At 43.2% G+C, this 15,075-nt stretch overlaps 1 protein-coding gene across 2 annotated transcripts; it reads right to left on the reverse strand.

The window, feature by feature from the left end:
- Positions 1-740: 740 nt before the first annotated feature.
- On the reverse strand, positions 741-13,451 carry LOC136447095 (matrilin-2-like). Of its 2 annotated transcripts, none has more exons than XM_066445784.1 (19): positions 13,306-13,451; positions 10,374-10,493; positions 9,849-9,952; positions 9,493-9,588; positions 9,121-9,243; positions 8,775-8,897; positions 8,211-8,333; positions 7,813-7,908; positions 7,338-7,433; positions 7,045-7,167; positions 6,715-6,834; positions 6,367-6,486; positions 5,916-6,038; positions 5,500-5,625; positions 4,883-4,978; positions 2,663-2,790; positions 2,240-2,300; positions 1,913-2,074; positions 741-1,378 (listed from the first exon to the last, which is right to left on the reverse strand). In XM_066445784.1, the coding sequence occupies exons 1-19, from the start codon at positions 13,389-13,391 to the stop codon at positions 1,368-1,370; spliced, it is 2,037 nt and encodes a 678-aa protein (XP_066301881.1). In that variant the 5' UTR covers positions 13,392-13,451; the 3' UTR covers positions 741-1,367. The 2 variants fall into 2 exon arrangements, with proteins under 2 accessions (XP_066301881.1, XP_066301880.1); XM_066445783.1 differs by having other exon boundaries at positions 741-1,381.
- Between the last annotated feature and the right edge of the window lie 1,624 nt (positions 13,452-15,075).

The raw sequence follows: 15,075 nt of genomic DNA on the forward strand, positions 1-15,075 counted from the left end.
AGTGGAAGAACACTTGTCCCAGCAACAATTTGTGCGTCACAAGATATGCTAATTATCTACTGTTCGTTGTATGGCCCAGTGGACTCTTTTAAAAAGTGACATAATTATCGCCAAATTACCCACACAACAAACGCCTCATTTAAGTTGACTGCAGTTGTAGCTGCTCGGTTTATGGTGCCTCTTTTTCGCGGCTACACTTCATTTCGGGGCTTATGGTCCAGTTGAGTCTTTCTAAAAGTGGCATAATTAGATAAACGCCTCATTTAAGTTCACTGCAGTTGTAGTTGCTCAGTTTCTGTGTCTGGTTCTGTGGCACATCGGGCCGTCCTTTCTTTCAGCGTGTCCGGTTTTGTGCTTCCCTGACAGCATGGTGTAACGTCGTGTTGGCGTAACGGTTAGGGTGTTTGGGCCAGAACCCAGAGGTCCTCTGTTCGAATTCCCCGACATGCCACCGATGTTGTGCGCCTTTGGGAAAGGCACTTAACAAGACTGTCCCCACTCCACCCAGGTGTAAAAATGGGTACCTGACTTCAGTTAGGGAGGTAAAAGGCAGTTGAAGGCGGGATGGGCTCCGCCTTACAGTACAATGCCCTCTAAGATGCGGTGGATGACAGCCCACTGCCCCTAAAGCCTCAAAAAGGCTGTTTGACCACCTAAAAAGACTCTTGAACTAAATTTACATTCAACAGCATGGTAATGCTGTTATCAGTATACTTTAAAAGACGGGACTGCACAAAATGTACAAAGAGAAAAGGTTGTTTTTATTTCTGATGAATACATGTAGCTCTGGTGTCCTTGACTCAGTTGATCAGATTCTCTTGATTAACCCATTTCCCACGCTAATTAACGACCTGCACGCCATGATAGTCGTCTTTTGTTACCATCGGTTATGTAATGTACGTACCGAACCGGTGTTCGACGCATCGAAGCCTTATAGTCTCTACCAGGCTAACTGCGCTGGCTACAGAGAGAACACGAGTCTATAGGACACAAACCACTTATTATTGAAGTAATTATGGTGTTCGTGGTTATCCTGATTGGATATCACCTGAAATAACAATAACGTAATAGACTAGGAATATTGAGTCAAAACATAATGATGGAGAATCAAAACAATGAACCAAACTTAAATGTAAATTAACACGAAGCGGAATTTGCATATCAATGTGTAAATCATAAGAAAACTCAAGTAAAAATGTGGGTCACTCTAAACTTCAAGTCATATTATCAAATGAAAACAAGAAGAAAGCATAATGATTAAGAAGTAAAAGGAACTTAAGTCATATGTTCTTCTCCAGAGTTCCAGAGAGCTTTGTCGCGACGTTCAGATGATGCGAAAGGTCCCGGATGTATCACTCCTCGCAGTCCTATTTGTCGCCTTCTGAAACAGATTATACGTAAGATATTAACAACGGAACATCTTAGCAAATTTTGTGTTTGATAACCATGTTAAAAGTACGTGGTAACAATTAGTCCATTGCTTTCTGAAGCCCAAATTGCCATAAGATGATTTCATAGATGTCCTGGTCCAGTCCTATGTCCTACTCCTTGACGTATGTTGCAATTGTACTGATTGCGGCAACAGTCATACAGTATGTCTCATAATATATTAAGACCTATTAGATAAAGACATACCAGATGGCATGCTAAGTCATAAAGACGCAAGCAAGGTTTCCCTAGCCTCTACCAGGCTTCGTGGATGGATGGCAAAATAGTAGGAAACATGGTCAAATAGAGTGAATAGTATGCTAAGGGAGTCGGCTTCGGATAGAGGGTCCAATATGCCATCTAGAGGTCACAAACTGTAACTTCTATAGCGGACTAACTTCTCAGGCATGCTATCCGTCGATTTGGCCAATTTCCACGATTTTTCAGCCACCTGTGGTGCCTGGTAGAGGCTAAGGTTTCTCACCTTCCTCACAGTGCGCCTCGCGGCCACACTGCGCACAGCGGCCGGGCACGTCATTAGTGCAGGGGCAGCCCCGGTTCTGGCAGCACGGGCAGCTCAGGTTCAGCCGGTTTCCTCCCGGACACTGACATCCGGACTCAGACAGCGTCCAGCCGTCAACACCAGCTGCAGAAGGGCGTAGACAGTATCCGTACAAGCTAACACAAGTGTATTTTTCAGACAGGCAAACTAACAAGAAGCTTACAGATATCCTATCCAGTTAGTTGAGTAACCGTGAATTGTGAATTGATAAATAGATTGATGAATATTAATAGACAAACAGCAACTTACTCAACTCCAGACGTCCACACTTGTGCCCATACCCACACTGCACGCACTGGTAAGAGACGTCCTGGAGGATGAACAGCAAATTTGTCACAGTATCATTAGGTATCAGGGATTTCTACCTCAAGTATCTACATGTATACCTTAAAACGTTGCCTATTTTGGGAAGAGGCACGCTGTAGATAGCCTGGATGCCAAACCCCCGATCTCTATCGTATCTATGGTGCGGGGTGGAAAACTCAGGCTAGGGTACAAACTCTGCGTGAGAGACATATGTTTCTCACCCAGTGGAAGGGTATACATTAGCCAAGGAATCGGCATCTCCTTGCGCGGCCTCTGGTATCCAGGCTACGCTGTAAAACCAAAGTACTAGTGATGATGTAGTTCTCGAAAGGTCGATAGTTACAGGACAATGAGGATATTGTGTACCTGTATGCACTGGCAGCCTCCATCCACACAGCAGGCGCAGTCAAACCGGGAGTAGTCAAAGTAGCACTGGCAGCCGGTGGAGTTCTTCGTCCAGTGGTCCCCAGATTGGGCGAGCCTTGCCTTGATGTCTGTAAACAGATAGGTAAGGTAAAGCCGTCATCCTCAATAGACCCCTTTCCAAATACCGCGGCCATTTTGAATCTAGCGCGAGCGCGCATAATTCGAGCGCGGGAAAAGTAAACAAACGGTAAGCGGTAAAGCTTTGCAATGGCGTCCCCAATAGAAAGCAGTGTTGAGTCATCTTCTGCGGCGAGATGTTCTCCTCTTCGGTGAAATCCATCGATATATTTGCCTGACACAAGTAGATAATATTGTTGTGGACACTTGGACTCGATATCGGCTAGTAAAATTGTGAATTTCAGCTACTTTTCCACAGTTCCTGCCGGGCTGTTGAGCGCGCGCTACAGTGATAGAATGATAATATGTCTACACCGCGTGCTTGTAGTTTCCCTAATAATGCTAGCTAGAGTCGAGAAAAAATCCCACAAAACATATACTCTTCGGGCTGTGACCCTTGTAGCTACGTTGAGGTATATATATAACTGTTGAGCCTGGCTGTCGTGACAATGACAACATCATCTTGAAATTAAGTGAGTTTGGGGGAGGGTCGTGTTTTCTGTGCAGCGCTACATCGACTTCGCTCAGCAATATTCTATATTTCCGCCAAATGAAATCCTACAAAAACGTGAAAATATAGGCTTGAGCTCAATGTCCTCAAATTTGACAGAATTCCGGCGGCTTTTTTGACGATCTTTTCGGATGCCAAGAATTTAGTCTTGAGGACTCTAAGTATTTGAGTGAAGGTGTGTTTTCCACTGTATGTGGCGTTTCTTTAAATCATTTTGCGCGGCAATATTCAAGATATCTGTTGGCCGGATGGAACCGAAAAATAAGTTAGATAATATTGACTTGAGGACTGAAGGACCTCCTCAGAGTACTCCTCCGAAGGACTAAAGTACTACTTTAGACAGATATCTATCATGAATCCTTGCACACGATTCTTTGATTAGTATCTTGAATCCTGTATGTAGCGGGTGCTCCATCTTTACTCACGTACTTTAGGTTTTGATATTTCAGAAAACGCGTCAAAAGAAGCCGCCAAAACTCTGCTAAATTCCTAACCAAAAGGACCTTGAGCTCAAGCCTAAATTTTCACGTTTTTGTGGGATTTTATCCAGTGGAAGTATAAAATATCTGCAGACGAAGCTATGTTAAGAATGGCTTGACAGAACACACGACCTTCTCGAGCGCCCAACGCGCGTAGTTTTCCCAGGCAAAGTTGTCATCGTCTAAATTACGGTCACAACTGGTAAAATTCTGTATATTTCTATCTACGTAGCTACAAGGATCCCAGTCCGAAAAGTGTGTGTGTTGTGGGATTTTTTCTCGACTTTAGCTAACATTATCAGGGAAACCACAAGCACGCGGTGTAAACATATTAGAGTTTTTTCACTGTAGCGCGCGCTCAACAGCCCGGCAGGAACTGTGGAAAAGTAGCCGAAATTCACAATTTTACTAGCCGATATCGAGTCCAAGTGTCCACAACAATATTATCTACTTGTGACATGCAAATATATCGATAGATTTCACCGAGGAGGAGAACATCTCGCCGCAGAAGATGACCCAACGCTGGTTTCTATTGGGGACGCCATTGCAAAGCTTTACCGCTTACCGTTTGTTTACTTTTCCCGCGCTCGAATTATGCGCGCTCGCGCTAGATTCAAAATGGCCGCGGTATTTGGAAAGGGGTCTATTGAGTTGAAGCATGATCCTTTTTCAAGTAGCTACGGCTCGCGTTTTTGACCAAGCACACCTGGTCACCCCTACTCTTCTCGATAAGTGTGTTGGGTTCTTTTACGTGCGGAGGTTTGACGCTTATCATGCCCGAAGCTCCCTCATATAGATGTGTATGTATTCATACAGCTAAGATTACACATGTTTGAATGCAATGTTAACCACGCCCAGTAAAGACAAGATTTTTCATTAACATTCCTTTATCCAAGTTGATCTGTCATATCATGAGATACTACGCAAGGTATTATATTTGAAAATCAACACCACAGCCTCTTGGTGAACTATACTGACATATTTCGAAGACACTCCTTATATATCTGATGTGAATGAATGTGAATTTGTGTCAAGAAAGACGTATTTAGTCACCAATTTCACAGAAGGTCCCGGCGAAACCTGGATAGCATTGGCACTTCTTTGGGGCGCTGCATTGCCCTCCCACGGCGCAAGGGGGATCACAGACAGCTGTAACATATTCGGAACAAAAAAACAACAAGAAAGCTGTTGAAAAAACACCTCGGCGATGTCTGCCCAAAGTTGCATAATGGCTGTATGATAATATAACCTCAACCCGACACATATGTCACAAATATGAAACCCCCATCATGAAGTGCTACGGTATGAAAGTGTGTCTTATCAAATGTGCAAATAAGGTCCTCATCTGTATTGATTTTATCTGTTCCTGCATTTCCCTTAAAACCCTTAAGCTGCCTGTCCAGGTTTAAACAGGGATACAGAAACATGCCTTGTGTGCTGCACCCGGTTATAACCGGGATAGGGTATTCCTCAGAAGAAATCAGCTTTGCGTGCACGTAGCGCTCGAAGCCCGGAAGTTAGGGGAGTTAAGGCCGCCGACTGTTTTGTGGGTTTCGTGAGGAGGGTCAGGGGTCAAACATTTTTGATTTTTACTTGCCTAAAAACCTGGCAGCTTAAGGGTGCTATGGCATGCGAAATAGGTTAACACACTGTCGGTTCGAATGACTCACGTTCGCACTGTCCGGGTTCCTCGGGGATCAACGCGTACCCGTCCTCACACAGACACTGGTACCCTCCCTCCGAGTTCTCACAGATCTGACCACACGGAGACTCCTCTGCAGCGCACTCGTCAATGTCTGCAACATTAGGTTAGACACACTTGTTGTAAGTGGCTTCAGGCTGGTTCAATACATGTACAGTCAAGCCTGGTCGGGCAACCACCTAGCGCAGACAATCACCTCTAATCACAAGCCACATTAAAACAGTCCCGTCCATTTTTACGTAGATAATTCCACCCTGCCCTGAGCGACCACCTGTCCTCAGGAACCATTTTTCTGTCCCTTGAGTGGTTGCTGACTCCCTGTTTGACTGTATATACAAAGTGTCACCTAAAAACAGACGCATTGTTGATGCCGTTTTTCCTCACCTGCACACGACTTGAGGTCGTCCTGCAGCAGGAACCCATCGTGACACTCACAGCTGTAAAACCCGCGGCTGTTCACACACTGGTGCTGGCAGCCGTGGTCGTGGGTGGCGCACTCGTCATGGTCTGGAAGTGGGACAGTCTGTTAGATCTCGCGAGGCTACGCGAGCATTAATGATCTCGTGAGGCTACGCGATAGTCGATCTCGCGAGGCTACGCGAGCATCGATCTCGCGAGGTGACGCGAGAGTTACAGGGAATAGATACAATGTTGCACGTGTCTATGCTTACTTTTTAGTAAAGATCTGGAAAAATCAGATTCTAGAAATGAGCAAACGAAGAGAGATCGTGATGAGAACGACCATACGCAAAACTAAAATGAATTATTTGAACCATAGAAGTGAAGAAATTAAATCTAATTTGAGGCACATAAAAAATGAGAAAAACAATCTTACCGAGACAGTTGATTCCGTTTCCATCTAGGTAGAACCCAGGCAGACACGCGCATGCGTAGCTACCGTTGGTGTTCATACAAATCTCTTCGCAATCGTTGGCGCCTGCGCACTCGTTGATATCTATTGCGATGAAACAATTGATACGTGTTCAATGTAAGTCAATGTTGAGAGCAATTATCGAAGATAGCTTGACAAAATACGGAGAAGAACAAACAAAGAAATGGATGCTCAAACAAGGAAACAAGCTTAAGCAAACTGGATGTACTGGTAGCTAGATTGTCACTTGGTTGTACAATCATGTATAATCATCACGCATTTAAGCACTGCATTTTTTGTCGTAGCTCTCACCTCTGCACTTCTTCCCATCGTCGTCCAACACGTAGCCATCACCACAGTAGCACCTGTAGCTCCCCTCCATGTTCTGACAGAAGTCACAGCCGTGGTCGTCGGCTGCACATTCGTCATGATCTGCATGGGGGCGTGATTGAAAAAGATTTGAGCCATACTTAGAGACAATTTGATACGGCATTTTCTCCAAAGCAGAATATAAAAAGTCTCTGGACCAAAATTGATAGAAAAGGAGAGGAAAAGGGTCTTTAATGGTCAGTTATTCAGATGGAGGAATGTACGAAAAGTTTAATTGGTTTCTAGATAATATAGAGACGTGGAGAATCTTACCTGAGCAGCCTTTGTTGTTACCGTCCAAGACGTAGCCTTCCCGGCATTCACAGCGGTAGGAGCCCTGTTCGTTGGTACAGTTATGTGCGCATCCGCCATTGTTGATATCACACTCGTCAATGTCTGAAAACACACGAACATTCACATTCGGTTACCTTGGATATTTATTGCACAACAACCATAACCTCAAAAGAGATTTTCATTAAGAATGTTACCTTTGATGTAGAAAAAGTTGTATATTTTACATTGCCAATGTGTTGTAATCGAAGAATAAACAGTAGACGTGACGTTACCGTTTTGACACTGTTTTCCGTCGAAGCCGGGCTGACAGAAGCAGACATCCGGGGCATCACAGACTCCGCCATTCTCACAGGGAGGATCGCACACGGCTGTGGGACAATTCAAATCACATAGGAGATTTATAACTTATGGTACTTACAATTCGCCAAATGACAGTTATTCAAGCAACTGGTAAAAATTGGAAACGGTGAGACGTTTCAGACAGCATCCGCATCAGTATCTGACGCCATTTTATCCACTTGCTTGAGTAACTGTCATTTGGTGTATCTTATTACCTGGATGTCTAACCTTCATCAACAAATACTGACATTTATTGTAGCTCTTTTTGTTACAGACATTTGTAGTAAGTTATCATAACGCCAATAATACATCTAGTTGCTGCAATATTAACCATTCATAATAGGTCTAGATCAGATGTGACTTTATCTTTCAGTACGCATTGATTGACGACGATGGTACCGCACTTACGCTGTTGGCAGGCATCTCCAGAGAACCCGCCCACACATTCACACACGCCCGGACTGGCACAGCGGCCGCCGTTACCACATCCCTGCGGGCATTGGGCTGCAAGGAGATGGGAGATCATTAGCTGCGTGGTAAAATAACATAAACTACAAGAAATAGGAAAAGCGTATGTATAGATTATACTTCAAAAGATGAAGTGGTCCGTTACATTATTTTCATTTTTAAAAGACGGGTCTACTATCTAACTCCTTCTGGTATGTTGCTGGTCCTATCATTGCCAGATCTAGAACTGAAAGCACTTGTTCACTGAAAGGCCCAAGTCCTTCAGCCGTCACGTAAGTCTTATTGTAACTGTTCGTATCATGTTCATATGTAAAAGTTACAGGTCATGTGATACTCACGTTCGCAGGATGTCCCGTCGTCCTCCAGGATGTACCCGTCCGCGCAGGAACACTGGCACCCGTGCCCCGGTGCGTTCTGGGTACAGGTCTGACTGCAGGGCGAGCTGGCACATTCATCGACATCTGGAACAACAAACCATAGATCTCCGATAAGAAACTACCTAAGCACGGTTAGGCATTTTTGTATCAAGGAAGCTAGTTACACAAAGATGGCCATACATGTGTATGTGGCAAATTCGTCAATAGGTGGAGCAACAAAAAGGCCTATTGTTTGATTATTTGTGATCTATAAATCTTAACACGTAACGGGAAACTCGTTGGAATGTATGTACAAAGGTTCACTGCGCACCAATATCTCTACACCTGACGACTGAGCGAAAGTTTTTATAACATATATCTACCTCAGTTTATGAGCAGGATCATGATGTCAAAAGTGATGGAGCGATATGTAACGTAAATGTGCTGTCAAGATGACAATACAGCTATGAGGAGTACATATGGGTTAAGCTTCATTTCTTTTAATGAATTTCTGTGGTATGTGCGATATGGAAAACCCCTCCTCACCGCTGCATGTCTTGCCGTTCCCGTTCAGATCATAGCCGTCCTCACAGCCGCAGCTGTACCCGCCGTGAGAGTTCAGACACTGCTGCTCGCACCCGTGGTCACTAGCCAAGCACTCGTCATGGTCTGGTGGTAACAAGGAGAAGAAAATAAAACATGTAGAGAAATATAAAAATATAACTAGAAGTTCACTGCATTCTCTTAAGGCTGATATTTCATCAGAAAACTGTGCTTGAATCGACCAATTCCTATATCATTTTTTTGTAGTTCTTTTGTTTTGCCAATGTGGCAAAGGCATACGCTGTACGGAAAACCGCACCCAAAACTGAATTCCGTAGGTGGTCCTCACCTGAACACCCTCGTCCATCGCTGTCCAGTACGAAGCCCTGTCGGCATGAGCAGACATAGCTTCCCCTGGTGTTGGTACAGGTGTGATCACAGCCCCCATTGTTACTGGAGCATTCATTTTTGTCTGTCAACATAAAATATAAAATATGGCCAAATATGAACATTATTAAGAAGTACTGATGAGAAAAAAGATGAGTAAAGACATTTTACAAAACTGACCAACTAAACTCCCCAAATCTCCGTAACTTCAATCATTTTCAATACCAGATATCATTGATATCTTTCGACAGGGTTTAGAAGCAAACACAGACAGATAGAATCCCCATGGCGTGCTTTGGAACACGATAGATGAATGTAAGAATAGATCACTAACCTATCTTACAGAGGCTTCCCCTGAACCCACTGGTACAGGTGCAGACGTTTGGAGCAGTGCAGGTCCCGCCATTCAGACACGAACTGTAGCAGACAGCTGAAAGGTAGGAGAAATGTCATTAACAACTGTCACTCCTTTTTGCTACCAGCTAGATACCATATTTGTAAATTTCTATTGTCTTTCTACAACATTCTACCTTACCATTATAGCAGTTCTTCCGTCCGATTATTTCACGTTTAGCTATTTAGATATAGATCGAAGTTAAATTGCATAGTCTAGCGGAACCTTACAATCCCTTCCCTTTTTTTGTTTGTACCTGAATATATGAAAAAGATGCTGCAGATTCTCCAACTCACGTGTTGGGCAGGAGTTGCCTGACTGCCGCCAGCCATTACAGCACTGGTAGTCCACCCGGTACACCGTGCGCACCCTGGCCCTGTACTGGGTCACGTACACCGTCCTACAATCACGAGATCACACTTAAACATAGATAAATTGTCGTGTATCATAATTTCTAGTCGCTACTTGCACTGAATAACCAGTAGTAAGCCTACAACTTCTTCGGTCCAGTTAATTTCTTCGTGAGGTGACACCATTGTCTCCACAATTCCTGTTGATCACAGCGCAGTTCATCGTTCTGTAGACCCAAATTCTATTCAATTACCTTCTGAAGTGTCAAAATTATCGCTATTCTTGGTTTACTTCTAGTTATTGACTCTCTATTTGCCAACTGTCTATCTGAGTAAGAGCCATATAGCTAGATCTTGTGGTTGTCTTTCAAAACCAAGCACAATATAGCAATTTCTTGTTAACATTTTCATGATGCACATCGTTCTAAAAGAAAGGTATGTAAAAGCAGGTGTGACGCTTGTGAGACTGGCCTGTATTTCCTACACCGGCTCCACCACCCACAGCTCCGGGTGTAGCTCTGTCTCCTGGATTCAGTCTCCGTTACGGTGTAAGGCTGCTGGTACGCCGTCCGGCGGGAGCACACATGGGCACTGAAGGTATAGATGAGTGTTTGTGAATACAAAATGCCGTCGCCCCGGAGGGGTCGCCAAAAAACTACAGCAGTCATGTCTGAAGACCCTTGGCGGCCCCTCGCGTCCTAAATTAGATTTGTGTTACAAAATACACAAAACTTATAAATCACACGTATACTCATCAATGAAATTCGTTTTAACAAGACCTACTGCTACTACTAAACGTGTTCTTCCTTCTGAAGTCCTTTACTTTAAGTCATCATGTCTGTGTTTGTTTTATAGGACGATGTTTCCCTGTGTTCCTCTGCCAGGTGAAAAGCGCCTGCTTTCAAGCCGAACCTACAAAATTTCAATATGTCAGACCTACAAATTGAATGGGCGTTGAGGTAAAGAAGTGTAGCAGAGCGTAATTTCCTTGTGACGGTGGAGTTTCCTTGTGAAGCTTCCTTGTGACTTTTCTTTGAAGCGCGGGTCAGATAAGGACAAAGCTTAGTGGGGAAGCATTTACCGGGAAAAGTTTTTATTTGTAAATCGTAAGAGTAGTCCCTTCAGTATGTTGTGTATAAGAATGTGTTTTCCGCAAGGTCATTACATAATGTCATTCTTGTCACGAAGAGGGTCCACTAAGGTCAAGTAAGATACCATCAAAGAACGCCAGCTCTTAGGATGGGCAACATAGGATCTTGTGTGTGTCACTGAAGAAAAGACTTTTTACGTGAGCGGTTTTCGTTGTCAATATTTCTTCTATTGACTGTTTTCCCCATGAACCACTACATCAATCCCTTTTGTCGATATTGCCGGTTGTGTAGAAGCCACTCAGATCACCTCACACAGTATTAGATCAACGTACGTCCCAACGATAACATACCTATGTAAAGTAAGGCTGTAAGAAACGCTCAGCTCGTGCAGTTGGGGATCCGGAAGACAGGATCTTCCATATTAGGACGGGACTGTTTGGAATGTCTGTTACGTGAGAAGTGTGTTTGTGATTTCCCTGTTTGGTGTTTTCCCATGACACAATGAGTGTTGCTGATATGCATTGTGTAGAAACCACCTGTAAACATTACCACAACATGATTTACACTTCAAATTCAATGTCACAAATTCCTCAGTGCATAGAACCTCTGAGGAGTCAGGGCCTTTCCACTAGAGGCTATGACAGCTGTTTTCGTTGTCTCTTAAATCATGCTTTTAAAAATACGTCTTGCATCATATTCCAATTATGAAATCAAGGATCACACAAATCCAATTTTGGTCGCTGCACGGTCGCTCAGCAATTGTTAAAACCTTGAACATTTACAGTGTTCGAAATGTTGTGAGGTTTGGGCAAAAGCAATGTTGCTTATGAAGGCCATCTCCTCTTACATGCATATAAATGTTATAAGATCAATATTTGATCCTAATTAGCCGTAGAGCAACCGGAGACTGTCTTTGTAATAAACCCAGGCCTCAGATCACGTTACGAATTCCCAGAACAAAGTTCCACCTAGAATATATCCGCTAAGACAAGGAAGTGTCCTGACAAGTCGAGCGTGTTACCCGTCGGTATGCAGAAGACTTTGTATGTACCAGCATGGACACCTGTGTTGTTTGCACGCAACCAAAGATAGATATCTTTCTGCGCTGTGTCGTTCGTGGCTACAGTTCCAAAGATATTTTACCGACATGAACCGCAGTATTTCAACTTATGGGGTGAAACTTATCACAGAAGATGGCGTATCTACATTGTAATACAGGCGTATACGTAGGAATACCCAGTCCAGCCTCGTTTTTGTTCCAAATTCAGGCACGGTCCCTGGAAATTAAAGATGGCTGCCGTAAACAGGAATTAAATTAGAAAAAGGTCTTTTATGAGGTCGGTTCTTCGGAACTGACTTACAAACCTTGTTTTATTTATTTCCGAAGCCCGTAGTTTAATACTCTGTACGTGGTAAAAGGCGCCCATGGACATTCATTTGACGTAAAAGACAACAGATTGCAAACACCACGCACATAGCATAGTAAAAAAGTTTATCACCACATACATATATAACGTTACATCCCCATTCATACAAACATACATACATATATATATATATATATATATATACATACATACATACATACATACATACATACATACATACATACATACATAAGATACTCGTTGTTATTGTTACTGAGGCTCCCGTCACATACGCCGTACAACAAGTTCATGCATATATATACGGCAAATTGAGGACATTCTTTTGACAGTAAATGTGTCATATTATTTCGTTTGTCTTGTGACGGAAAAGGCTATGGTAGATCCATATCGACGGTTGGTCCTGTCACACTCATAGCCTCGCTGAAAATCGCACCACCAAAATACGGTGTTGACCGCGCTTTTATTTACATGTAAACACTTCCGGATATGAACAGTGAATAAGGAAAGTGGATTTCTAGCTAACATTTTTTCTATTCGGCGATTTGATGTGTCTTTTGCAAAGAAACTGTCTAATTACGACTGTTTATAAGAACTACTATGGAACTTACACCTGTCACAAATACTGTTGTTCAACGGGGACAAGTAGCGACGCTCCTACTGAAGGCCAGGCTTTTCGAAACTTTTTTTTTTTATGAGTAGGACACTACTCTAGTCTTTGACATTCAAGCTTCTAGGCAAGGCGCCTTCCACATTATCCTGGTAGCTGTGTGTTTAACGTGGTTTGCGCTCATGTCAATGTTACTTTCTCGGTTGCTGTGCCACAATTGATCCAACTATTCCAGGTCACTTCAGAACATGCCATTGCAATTTCTATCAGATGCCCTCGTGAAATCCCAAGAAGACACATAGAAACGTGGTACTCACCCTCTAGCACTCAGAGAAGTTCCAGCAACGAACGGGGCCGCCGCCACCACCATCCCAGCAAACATCAAGACAAGACACCCAGCCATTTCTTCCGTAAGTTCAGGAAGACACTGTCAGCTCTACAGCGTGTCTCCTACTGAGTGGGAGCGGACTGGTTGGCTGACTACGGGGTACAATCTTGACGGACGTAAACAAGAAACCTGTTTCTGTGTTTTACGTTAACAAGAAACCTGTTTCTTTGTTTTGCCGCAGGCAAGTCCACGGATTGGCAGTTGTCAGGCGCTGGTCCAAGCAACAATGTGCGCGTCACAACATATGCTAATTCTCATCTGTTGTATGACTCAGTTGAGCCTTTTTAAAAGTGACGTAATGAGATGATAATCTTCTCACACGTACAACAACCATTCTATGAGACTAATCTCCCTTGCAAAAGATAAGGTACTAGTAGGTAAGATGGGAATTTGCGTTATTGGTTTATTGACTCATGAGTTACGCTGTACACAAACCCACTAACAAGCAACACAGAAGACATACCCATCTTGGCGAAGGTAATAATAGTTCTTGATGCAAAAGACGACACCAACTTGCAGTGTCTCGTCGAGCCGCATGATGATGCCTGGCGCTTTTACAAACCTCTGAGAGTAAAGTTAATAGATGATACAGTGGGGTGGATGATACTGTAAATGCATTTAAGTTCGCGTGGTTTTTATTTCGCGCTAAGGCGAAATGGAGTGTTCACGGTGGTTTTAAGTTTGAGGCAGCGCTATAGTCACACACTGCTATAGTCACTATTGTATATATATATACTAACGTAACATGACCAGTTAACGTCCGATTTATTCAAAACGTATTTATCTTAAAACCGCGCGGACAGAGCCAAATTTCAAACCCATGGGCAGAAATATCAGCTCTTTTAAAAAGAAAATGCATGGTCTGTAAGTTTTTCTCCGCCTGTTTAACGCCGTGCGAGCATGTATTTATGAATATGATGAAAAATTGTGCTAGGGTAACCCATTATCGTCCACCTTTGAATCTTTTCCCTTCTAGCGCTATGCTTGAAGAACATAGACCAGCAAAAAATGCACAGTAACTGTCCAAAGTAGTCTGCAGACAAATCATAGTAAAATCACTATGTCTGTCCGGCCACTTGCTAAACGCGATGGAAAAACAAAACAATGTTAATCTGTAAATCTCCCCCACATGCGCAGCACGTGGCGTTCACGTGGTAAACGCATGGCCATTATGTTTTGCTGTGCAAAAATAAAAGAGATGGCTAAGGATCATACTTATGATGTTCTTTATTGCTCATGAGAACAGGCTTTGGCATAATACACCGCGACATGTGGTCATAAGCCAAACCGGACGTAAATAGGTTCTGCACGTAAATAGGTCATGTTACGTTATACATTTATATTTTGCTATAGTATTGGACAAAAATGTTCACGGTGATTTCAGTTCGCGGTGAAACGGTGCACACGAACACCGCGAACATAAAACCATCGCGAACATTTCTGCATTTACAGTATTCTTGATGAAAGTTCACAAATGATTAACTCATGAAGATATCGTGATTAATAAAGTCAGCAAACAGTGTAAGGTCAATATTTAAAATGACTGAGTCGGAGGTATAAATATGGACATCTATATCTATTATGATTGATTTGCGTGATGACGTCAATGCCATGAGAAAGTCTATATCCGTCCGCCGGCACTAGTGACATAGGATACCCCTAACCCTGAGTTCGTGTTCTTACGGTCAAAATAACATTC

This window comes from Branchiostoma lanceolatum, chromosome 13 (genome assembly GCF_035083965.1).
Source record: "Branchiostoma lanceolatum isolate klBraLanc5 chromosome 13, klBraLanc5.hap2, whole genome shotgun sequence".
Lineage (NCBI taxonomy): Eukaryota > Metazoa > Chordata > Leptocardii > Amphioxiformes > Branchiostomatidae > Branchiostoma > Branchiostoma lanceolatum.

Bases quoted from the DNA above. Each gene is read 5' to 3' on its own strand.
- LOC136447095 (XM_066445783.1), bottom strand. From the start codon at position 13,391: ATGGCTGGGTGTCTTGTCTTGATGTTTGCTGGGATGGTGGTGGCGGCG. The intron at 8,334-8,774 runs GTGAGGAGGGGT...TTGTTGTTCCAG, and splicing joins GAACGGCAAGACATGCAGCG to ATGTCGATGAATGTGCCAGC. The intron at 2,791-4,882 runs GTGACTAAATAC...ATCTGTTTACAG, and splicing joins CGGGACCTTCTGTGAAATTG to ACATCAAGGCAAGGCTCGCC.